The sequence below is a fragment of the Elephantulus edwardii genome, unplaced genomic scaffold (genome assembly GCF_000299155.1).
Source record: "Elephantulus edwardii isolate Elephantulus edwardi_28Jun2011 unplaced genomic scaffold, EleEdw1.0 scaffold00048, whole genome shotgun sequence".
In the NCBI taxonomy this organism is placed as follows: domain Eukaryota; kingdom Metazoa; phylum Chordata; class Mammalia; order Macroscelidea; family Macroscelididae; genus Elephantulus; species Elephantulus edwardii.
Genome location: NW_006399798.1, coordinates 1,359,240 through 1,370,013, shown reverse-complemented (window position 1 = coordinate 1,370,013; position 10,774 = coordinate 1,359,240). Strand labels below are relative to the sequence as shown.

The 10,774-nt window shown below is 60.5% G+C and overlaps 1 protein-coding gene across 1 annotated transcript in view; it reads left to right on the top strand.

The window, feature by feature from the left end:
- The window catches only part of BAHCC1 (BAH domain and coiled-coil containing 1), a 58,422-nt gene extending 52,957 nt beyond the window's left edge, over positions 1 to 5,465 (top strand). Inside the window, exons 21-29 of the mRNA XM_006886321.1 lie at positions 11 to 184; positions 626 to 740; positions 818 to 893; positions 977 to 1,085; positions 1,709 to 1,825; positions 2,148 to 2,324; positions 2,427 to 3,589; positions 4,532 to 4,768; positions 5,259 to 5,465. Coding sequence (XP_006886383.1) covers positions 11 to 184; positions 626 to 740; positions 818 to 893; positions 977 to 1,085; positions 1,709 to 1,825; positions 2,148 to 2,324; positions 2,427 to 3,589; positions 4,532 to 4,768; positions 5,259 to 5,465 — 2,375 coding nt within the window. The remainder of the gene's footprint in view (positions 1 to 10; positions 185 to 625; positions 741 to 817; positions 894 to 976; positions 1,086 to 1,708; positions 1,826 to 2,147; positions 2,325 to 2,426; positions 3,590 to 4,531; positions 4,769 to 5,258) is intronic.
- Positions 5,466 to 10,774: the final 5,309 nt, after the last annotated feature.

Genomic DNA, 10,774 nt, shown 5'->3' with positions numbered 1-10,774 from the left:
CCCTGAGCTGACCCCTCTGCTCCCCAGGGCAAGGGCCGGGCGGTCAGCCGGCTGCTGGAGAGCTTCGCTGTGGAGGATGACTTTGAGTTTGATGACAACAGCAGCTTCTCAGAGGAAGACGAGGAGGAGGAAGAGGAAGAGGAAGCAAGTGGCCCCCTGAACGCAGAGCAGAGTGCCGCCCTGGGTGAGCAGAGCAGGGCCACCTCCTCAGCCTTGGAATTCGGGGGCTCGGACCAGGCCATCTGGGGGAAGAAGGGTCAGGACGTGAAAAGTGGGCTCTAGGGGCTCAGGCCAGGCCATGTGGAGGGGACAGGGTCGGGCACCTGGGCTGGGCTGTGGATGTCCAGGGCCTCAGGGCTGCGGGGCTCAGGGCTGCACCATCTGGGTCAGGAATGGGCAGGATGCTTACGGGGAGGACAGGAGCTGGGGCGAGGACGGTGGAGGCCCCGCTGGATGGAGAGGGCTGGGCACTGGGGCAGAAGCGTGGAGCTTGGGGCTCAGGCAGAGAGGAGGCTGGGCTGTGTGGGGACCACCAGGGTGGAGGCCCAGGGAGATTTGGGGTCTGGCCGAGTGGGGGCCCAGGAGGGCGCGGCTCCCACCCCTCAGCAACACCCCCTTCCCGCAGCACGCTCCTGTGTCATCCGTAAGGAGGACCTGCAGGACGGGCTGCCCGTGCTGATTCCCAAGGAGGACAGCCTGCTGTACGCGGGCAGCGTCAGGACCCTGCAGCCCCCCGACATGTAGGCCAGGGGTGAAGGCGGTGGGAGGGGGGTGCCCGGGTGGCCGCAGGCCCCTCTCACACCCGCGCCTCCCCCAGCTATAGCATCCTGATCGATGGTGAACGTGCAAACCGACAGCGGATCTACTCGCTGGAACAGCTGCTCCAGGAGGCGGTGAGGCCCCTCGACCGGGACACCCCGCAGCCTGCGTCACCTGGCCCTGCCCACTCACTGCTGGCGCCCCTCTGTCCGTGCAGGTCCTGGATGTGCGGCCGCAGTCCAGCCGTTGTCTGCCGCCAGGCACGCGGGTCTGTGCCTACTGGAGCCAGAAGTCACGGTGTCTGTATCCTGGCAATGTGGTGCGGGGTGAGCCCCCCAGGCCTAGCGCAGGGTCACGAAGGATCCCGGGGGGAACTCTGCCTCCCTGAACATTCACCACAGCCCCTTGGCCCTCCCCCTCCCCTTGGAGCAGGCAGAGAGCTGTGGTGTCACCCCAAAACAGAGGGGGCACAAAGGGCGGAGGTCACTTGGGCCATTCCACAAAGCCAGAAGCAGTCTGACTGTGAGAACATCAGAGCCCGGTCCTGGGGTCCCTGCAGGAACCCCACTCACCTGCTAGCCTTGAGGCAGGCCGTGTGGGGCCCAGGCTGGGGAGGCAGAGGCCACGGGTGGAACTCGGCGGCGTGTCCCTGTGCGTCCTTGTACATGAATCCACTCCACGGGGCGACGGGTGGTGGGAACATGGCAGCCGCAGCCAGGACACCAAGAAGGCACCTGGCCCAGGGCTGGTGGGCAGATCCAGGCCACATGTGATGCTGGGGGCGGTCAGCCACCTCATTCCTCAGCGGTCTCTGAGCCTGGCCTGTCACCCTCTCCCCACATTCCAATGACCCCACCTCCAGTCCTGGACATCTGCCAGCCCTTGGGCCCTGAGGGTGGCCACCCGCGGCAAGTGGAGTCCAGCTGACGCTGGGGTCCGTCCTCCACAGGCCCCTCCAGTGACGAGGAAGACCTGGACTCTGTGGTGGTGGAGTTTGATGATGGAGACACGGGTCACATCGCCGTCTCCAACATCCGACTGCTCCCACCGGACTTCAAGATCCAGTGTGAGTGCCGCTGGGGTGGCAGGAGAGGATGCTGGAGAGGGGAGGCGGCCTCCCTGCAGAGGGGGCTCCCGAGGGAGGGGGCTAGGGCACGTGGGTCCTGGGAAGGATGTGACCCACAGCGAGGGGGCAGGCCTTTGGAGAAAACCAGTCCTCACATGGTGGCCTTCCAAGGAAGGTGCGGTCCCCTGGGGAAATGGCCTCATGGATGGGCCTCCTGTCCTGCCGGGTCCACTCCTCACACTGCCCTGGGCCATGTTTCTGGGGGGTGGGGGGGTGGTGACCTTGGGGCCCAGGCCTCATGCCCTGTCTGCCTGGCCTACAGGCACAGAGCCCTCCCCTGCTCTGCTGGTGTCCAGCAGCTGCCGGAAAAGCAAGCAATCATCCGTCGAGGGGCCCCCACCCAATGAGACCCCTGCCCCCAACCTGTCCCCCAAGATGCATGGTGGCCCTGAAGTCTCCAAGCTTCCTGGGAAGAAATCCAGTTGTAAAGATAAAGCTGGTACCTGTGGGGCTGCGGGGACCGGGCTCTGGGCGGCTCAGCGGGGCCCCGGGCCTGGGAGAGGTGGGCAGAGACCGCCTGACCGCCGGTTCCCTCTGTTAGGCAAAGCCGACCTGCTAACCTCAGGTGCCAACTCCCCTGCCGGAGCCGCAGAGCACTTCCTGGGCCGCCGGGCTGGCCCTCTGCTGAGCTGGTCAGCCGTCTCACAGACCAAGCGGAAGGCGGCCTCCAAAGGCCCCAGCGCCCTCCAGAACCTCTTCCAGCTCGGCGGCAGCGCCAAGAAGCTGCGGGCCCGCGAGGCGCTCTTCCCGGTCCACAGCGCCGCCGCGCCCGTGTTCGGCAACGGCTTCCGCGCGGCCTCCTTCAGCAGCCTGGCCAGCTCCTACGCACCCTTCGCCGGCGGCGCCGCGCCCGGCCTGCCCGGTGGGGCCCACAAACTGCTGCGAGCCAAGAAGGCCGAGGCCGAGAAGGGCGGGCGGCGGCGGGCGGGCGGCGAGTTCCTGGTCAAGCTGGACCACGAAGGGGTGACGTCCCCTAAGAACAAGACCTGTAAGGCGCTGCTGATGGGCGCCAAGGAGCTGGCGCCCAAGCTGGGCCGGCCCCTGCCCTCCCCCAGCTACGCGCACCCGGCCCTGGTGGGCAAAGACAAGAAGAGCCGGGCGCCTGTCCACCCGCTGCCCATGGGGCTGGCACTGCGCAAATACGCGGCGGGCCAGGCTGAGTACCCACTGCCTTGTGACAGTGACTGCCCCAGCTCCTACTCAGACGAGGACGGGGACGGCCCCGGGCTGGCCGCTGGTGTGCCCTCACGTTTCCTCACTCGCCTGTCCGTGTCCTCGTCCTCCTCCGGCTCCTCCACGTCCTCGTCCTCGGGCTCCGTGTCCACGTCCAGTCTCTGCTCCTCAGACAATGAGGACTCCTCCTTCAGCTCCGAGGACGGGGACCCAGCTCTGCTGCTGCAGACGTGCCTCACCCACCCTGTGCCCACCCTCCTGGCCCAGCCCGATTCCCTGCGCCCCAAGGGCGGCAGCCCTCACGCGCACGCCCAGCGCTGCTTCCTGTCCCGGGCGGCGGTGGCCAGTGCGGGCACGGTGGCTGGCCCCAGCAGCGGCAAGTCCAAGCTGAAGCGGAAGGAGGCCCTGAGCTTCTCCAAAGCCAAAGAGCCTTCGCGGAGGCAGCGGCTGCCCTCCGTAGAAAACCGGCCAAAGATCTCGGCCTTCCTGCCCGCCCGGCAGCTCTGGAAATGGTCAGGGAACCCCACACAGGTAGGGGGGAGTCAGACCCAGGATCTGCTTTCTCCTTCTTACACGGTTCTGGGGAGTAGTGTTTCCCTTGCACCTCAATGGAAGCTCTTCCCAGGGCCAACAGAGGCTTTTAACCCGTGAGTCTCCCTTCCGGCCCTTTGTGCCTGGCCCGGCCTCCCCCTGACGTCACCGTGTAGCGTACGGCTCAGGCGTCCTCTGCACTGACCACTCAGCCATCTCTATAGGCCCAGGGGGACACCAGGTTTGGAAGACGCAACAATTCTTTTTTTCCCCCTCCATCAGTACTGTATGGGAGGACATTTAGTTAATCACACCTTCTTTTATATGGAATTTATTTTTAGAGTAGTTTTAGGTTTACAGAGAGGTTGTGCAGATGCCTTCTCCTCCTCCTGAAAGCTTCTCCAAATATTCAAACCCACGCGGAGAAGCTGCTGAAGAAAAGGCCTGGCGGTCTACTCACTCCCGTGAAGTCGATTCTGAGGCCTAGCATCCGTGCGAGAGAACAGCCCCAGAGAGTTTTCAAGGCTGTGATTTTCGGCAGACCAGACCATTCCTTTTATCTCCCTTGGAGTGACTGGTGATTGCAGACCACCAGCCTTTTGGTGAGCTGTGAGCGACTGCACCAGCGCTTGTCTTCTAAAGAAAGCCTGGAGACCAGGTGACCGGTCAGCGCAGATAGAATGTTACCAGTAGCTGCTGCCTTGTTACCAAGTAGCATCTGTATTCACCCAGAGGTTTGCACTTAGGTGTGCGGCTCAGGACATCTCACAGTCTTTTAGAACAGTCTGGTGTCCAGGTGCAGAGTGAATCCAGGCTCTGCGGGTTCCCTCGCCAACACCAGTGTGCACACAGGGCACACGCCAGCTTGTGTCCCCTCCCTCTTCACCTCTCTCACGTGGGCTCTGGACCCCTCACTGCCTCCGTCTGGGTTTTTCCCTGCAGAGACGGGGCATGAAGGGAAAGGCCCGGAAGCTGTTCTACAAGGCCATCGTCCGAGGCAAGGAGACACTGTGTGTGGGTGACTGCGCCGTCTTCCTGTCGGCTGGCCGCCCCAACCTGCCCTACATCGGCCGCATTGAGAGCATGTGGGAGTCCTGGGGCAGCAACATGGTGGTCAAGGTCAAGTGGTTCTACCACCCAGAGGAGACCAAGCTGGGCAAGCGACAGAGTGATGGCAAGGTTTGTTCACTTCCCCAAACCAGCCTGCACCCAGATGCAGCTAGGCCCACCCTTAGGCTGGCTTAGGAGAGGCCCCCGGCGGGCAGGTCAGGGACCTCTCCTCTCAGCAACCCCTGTAGAGTGTCTAATGTCACCCTCTGTGCAGTGACCCCGGCAGCACACACTAGCAGGTCCTGGTCCCTGTGAGATCTGACCCTCCCACCCAACTGGGATTGGAGCAGAACCCTCAGCCCCAACCCCAGAAACAAAACCATGGCCCCCACTTGTGTTCTTCCCTGAGACAAAGCTGCATGCTGGTCAGGGGTCCATCCTCTGGGGGAAGATGTTTTCTGCCCTCTGCAAGGTGAGTAGCCAGGGAGGCCCAGCAGAGGGTACCTGCATGCTGGCCACCCCGCTTTCTCCAGCGTCCTTGCGGATAGGGTCTCCTCAGTGCTGGGGACGAGGGGCGCAGGGGCAGCAGGCATTGGCCTCACCTGCCGCCCACCCACAGAATGCCCTGTACCAGTCGTGCCATGAAGATGAGAATGATGTGCAGACCATCTCCCACAAGTGCCAGGTGGTGGGGCGTGACCAGTATGAGCAGATGACCCGCGGCCGCAGGTACCAGGACCGACAGGACCTCTACTACCTGGCGGGCACCTACGACCCAACCACCGGGCGGTTGGTGACCGCTGACGGGGTGCCCATCTTGTGCTGACCGGGGCCCAACGCTGCAGGCCCCGCCGAGCGGGCAGCCCCTCGGACCTCCCTCCAAGGGACCGGCGGAGCGAAATATGCAAACCCACCGCACGAGATTCAGGCTTTTTATTCCTATTTTCCCTGGAAAGAGCAAGCTCTTTGGCGTCGGAATCCAGTCCTATCCCATCCGCTGTGGGGGCAAGCTGTGCCCACTGGGGCCCTGACCTCAGCCTGCCCACCCGTGGGGAACCTTTGCCCCCCACATTGGCAGTTGACGAGAGATTAGAATCCAAGCCATATTTTCCCTAGTACCTCCGCCTGCCTCCCACCAGGGAACAGAAATCAGGTGATTGTCTATTTATTTCTCTATGTAAATATTGTATTTCTGCGGCGATGTTTTATGGAAAAAAAAATGTGGAAAAGGTTTTCCCCTACTGGTGTGCTGAGGGCGTGTGCACACCCGAGCGTGTGTGTGTGTGTGTGTGTGTGTGTGTGTGTGTGGTGTTGGGACAGTTTCTCTTCTTTGAAAATGCACTGTATTACCAGCCAAGCTGAGGTGGGGTGAGCACCTGAAGACAGGTAGCTTGAGGCAGGATGGGAGCTGTGAGCCAGGCACAGCTGGCCCCGCAGGGAGGGGACAGGCCCTCCAGGCCCCACTCTCATCTCTGGGGGACTTGTCGGACAGACATCCTGCTCCTTCCAGCCATCCCCTGGGGAATAAGCACTTGGAGGGGGCACAGTGACCAGGCCCCAGAGGGAAAAGAGGGTTCACTGTCTAGATTGGCCTGGTTGACCACCCCCGTCCTTCAGAGCACGCAGCCATACATATCTTACCTCCACTTACCTCCATTCAAAATGAAGTGAACAAAAAGAAAGGAAAAAAAAGGGGGGGGAGCTCTGGCGGCCTAGGTGGCAAGAAGCTGCACTGCAGTCCCAAAGGCGCGCAGTTCGAATCCACTAGATGCTCCCCTGGAGAAGGAGGGACAGTCTCCTCCTGTTCTAGTCGGATCCGATTCGATGGCACGCAACAAGAAAACAAAGAAGAAAAAAACCAAACAACACAAAGCGAACAAATCTCTTTCCGGCATCTGTAAGAAGTATTTGGGGATTTTTCCTGAATATTCCAAGTTACTTCTCAGCTTGGTGTGTTGGGGAGGGCTTCAAGTGGAGACAGGGCCTCCTCCCCCATTTCTGCCCCTTCTTCCTGTCCCAACCCATCCCTGTGGTACACCTTTTACCCTTGGCACCCCAGTGGCTCTCTGGAGTCCCGGGCCAGTGTGAAGGGCAGCTCGCTCTGGACAACACAGGGGATGAGGACTGCCCCTGCTCAGCCCTCCTGGTACAGGCGTCCCTCACACCGGCCCTGCATCACTGACCCCTGAGCAGCACAGGGCTGGTGACAGCCCAGTCCGAAGCTGCGGAGCCACCAGAGACAGCACCCCATCGCTGCCTGTGCTCTTACACCCCCCTTCCTCAGGACTGGCCCCCGTACCTGTAGAGGTTCTAAGCTCTCCTGTAACCAGGTGTGGAGCACCTTGGGGAGGGGGATGAGGACAGGAACACCCCCCAGCTGTCAGCCCCTCTGCTTTCATGCCCCCCAGTAATCCAAGAGAGATGGGGAGCTGGCCCCTCAGGCCCTACTGCCCAGTATTCTCCTCTGGAAGTGTGGTCAGAGCCCCATCTGTGCCCATTGGTGCTGCAGGAAGGCACCCTCATAGCCACTACCTGTTAGGATGACCTCTGTGGGACCCCACAGTGACATGACCAAGCTTCCCACTGGATGGTCTGCGTGCCACTGCTGTCACTCCATGCCGAGAGCCCCAGCACCTAACACCCCTGCTGGCACCATGGGGAGACAGGAGACCATGGCATTATTGGGGACCCCTGCACCCCACTGCAGTGCTTCCACCCCCAGATCTCCCTCTTGTCCTGGCTCGAGTGCAATACGTCATTCCAGGGGCTTCTGAGTGGCCCGGACGAGGGAGGGAGGGGGCGGGACTGAACACGGCGATTCCAGCGCGGGGCCGCACGTTGGAGCCTGCTTCCCCCTCCCATGTCTCCTCTGCTGTGTGCTCCCCACCTTCTCATCTTGCTGTGTCTCCCCATCCTTCTGTCTGTGTGTGGATGGCCGTCCCCACCCCACCGTGTCAGACTCGGGGAAGCGAGATTCTTGTAAATGTGTAAGTAAGATGATGGTGGGAATTTTTTTTTCAATGTAAACACTAAAAACAAACAAACACAAAAGTTTTATGAACAGCAGACTCTATGTAAAGGCATTTTAGTATGAAATTTTTTATTGATAACTTGCTTAAGAATAAATATATGAACTATTGTACAGCTCTCCAGTGGCCAGAACCGTGGCTTCCTGAGTGCCTAGAGTTAAGTGAGGACCTGGGGTTGAGGATCCCCCAAGAACGGCATGGGCAGGGATCCTTCTGGGGAATCTGGGCCACAGATCATCTTGGGAGGTCCCCCTGGGACATCTGGACTGCAGATTGTCCTGGGGGTTCTCCTGGGGCATCTGGGCTGGGCCTCTCTGCCCACCTGCCCCTTCCCATGGGCTAAGTGGGGCCCACACTGACCTAAGCCTCCAGCCTGGAAAAGGAACATATGGATTTGGGCTAAGTTTAGACCCAGCTTGACTCCCCTCAAGGAGTTGGGGGTGTTTCCCAATAACTCTTAATTGGGAGCTGAGTCTAGGCCTCAGGGCACCCCTCGGTCAGGTCCAGCAGGCCCAGTGGGCCCCTGCCTGAGATCCAGGCTGTAACGGGGGGGACCTTTATCCACTCTTGTGATCAGATGTCTGCATCCAGCTGGGGGGGGTGGTTGAGGTGGAGTCCTCTCCCCAGTTTTAGGGGTTCCCCACCATCCTTGGAGTGCCTGGGCTTGTAGACATCCCTGCAGTCTACTGCTTGCACATGGGTGTAAGAGCAGAGTCCTGGGTGTGTGGGATCCCTGGCGGTGCAGTGGGCCGTGTGTGGACGGCTCACTAGAGCCTTGACGGTTCAGAGCTCCCAGATGCCTGAAGGAGCGTGTGAGTCAGTCTGTTCACACATACAGCCCGGATGTCCTAGGGAGTGAGTCTCTGTCCTGTGAGGTCACCTTGAGAAAGAACCAAGTCACCCCAAGTGGGGTCCTAGGTGTCTGCCCAAGAGACATGGAGCCGTGTCCACAGGATGCTGTGTGGTCATACAGCGGCACATGGACAGGGCCCAGAGTCCATCAGGAGTGGGCTGGGGCTGTGAGGGATAACGAGGCCCAGGGAGGGGAAGTCCCCAAGGCAGAGGGCCCCAGGAGGTCTGCAGAGGGCAGCTGAGGACAAAGGGAGGGTCTCCGGAGGGCCCAGGCCCCCACCTCCCTGTCCCTTCTTTCCATCTTGACCAGACCTCAGTCCTCACCCTTCTATCCAAGCGGGGCCTGAGTTTAAAGAATAAGGGACCCAGAGGAGGGTAAGTTGCTTGCGACTCTGGAGCCCCAAGGGTTAAAAACAGCCTCCACTTTGATCAAGACTGAAGTGCCCCTGTGAACCCCCATGCAGAGCCCCCATGCGGAGTACTGACCCCCCCCCCCCCCGTGCAAAGCTCCCAGGCAGGATGGACGCCCTCTTGGGAAGACAATCAATAAAAGTGATGTTTTATCAGGTAGAGATGACGGCCGGCTGGTGGCAATTCATTTCCAATATTGCAAACCGACTGCAGACAAGGGGCTTTAATTGCCCACCCCACGGCCAGCAGGTCTGCGGGGCCCAGGGCGGCCATCTGAGCACAGGGCCCCTGGCCAGGCCCCACTGCAGCCCCCTGAGTGCAGTACGAGGAGCTGCACCAGCCCAGGAACAGCTCCAAGGGTCCAGCTAAGGAGGTGGACAGATGGCACCAGGGGGTGGAACCCAAGAGGCCATATGCCAGGGACTGCAGTGTCCCCCACTGCACCCCTGGGGTCCCTCAGAAGCCATTGCCCCTTGCTCCAAGCATTACTATGCGAGACAGGCCCTGGGCAGACACCCAGTGGCTCCCAAAGAAGTCCGTCGGGCCTCGGCGGGGAGGACAGAGGAGGGGCCACAGCCCCACAGTGCCCCCAACAAAGCCGCTGCCGAGCTACACTCAGCTGCTTCCTCTAACGACTACACCTGAAGAGACAGTTGAACCAAGGCTGTGGGTGCCAGGACAGTGGGAATGGCGGGAGGGCAGCCCTGGGACTTGGGGCTTAGCACTGGGCAGCTGCCTAGGGGAGCCTGGAGGTGGGATTAGCCAGAGGAAGGAGCCCCGTGGAAGGACTTACATGGTAGACTTCCCAGCTCAGCCCACTCCCCCAGGGTCCCGGCACCACTGTGGTGACGTATGTCCAGAGGCCCTATGCAGAGGACAGGAGGGACAGCTAACAGTGCCCTTTGAACAGACGTGGGCCCTCCCTCACCCAGTTGGGAAATTGTTTTCCCTGATGAAAAGCAGATGGGACGGGTGGCATGCACATAACCAGAGCCGGGAAGCCCGATCACCACGCTGACCAAGCCTACTTTTCACTTCCGTCCTCGGCGTCCCTCTGACTGGGGGTCTCCAGGGCCCCATCATGGAGCAGGTGGAAGGAACCCCAACAGGACGGGGCTCAGTGCCTACAAAGGCCCTCCAAAGGGGTGAGCAGGTTGATGGTCACCAGGCTTCAGATGACCACAGCCTCAGAGCCCTCAAAGACCCCATGCCAAGCCCCCCACCCCCACGGCCTCTGGTCACCCAGCCAGGCCACGCTTAGGGGTGAGCACCAGATCTAGAAGTCCACTCTTGGGATTTCTAGATGGGAGAAGGACCTTGCAGGGAGCCGGCAAAGAAGCTGAGAGTTGGGGTGAATGGGGTGTTGGGGTGATGGCTGTGCCCATGGGGCCTGCTGGGCTCTGATCAGCCTGGAACACAGCTGCCAGACTCAGCACAAGAGGATCAAGTCGTGAATTTTATATAAGCGTGAATAATGTTTTAAAGTTACTTTTTCCGTAATTGTGTCTGTGACAGAATTTACCCCGGTTGCCTTCGACTCTTGTGCCCCTCCTTGAATGTCGCAGTTGTGTACCAACCGACCGACCCCTAGTGGACCCTCTGGCAGGTTTGCAGAGGCACCTGATCCCATGGGAGGAGAGGGCCCAGGCTTCTCCCACGGAGCAGCAGGTGGATTCGAACCGCATGCATTCAGGATTGCAGTCCAGGTTCTTAGCATTAGGCCACCAGAGCTCCCTCTTTGACTGATAAGGGTAGATTTAACTTTGGTACAAATAATATGTTTCCATAAGTATGTTGTTGTTGTTGCATTGTCCCTCCAACTTTCTGAGTATGGTGTCCTTCT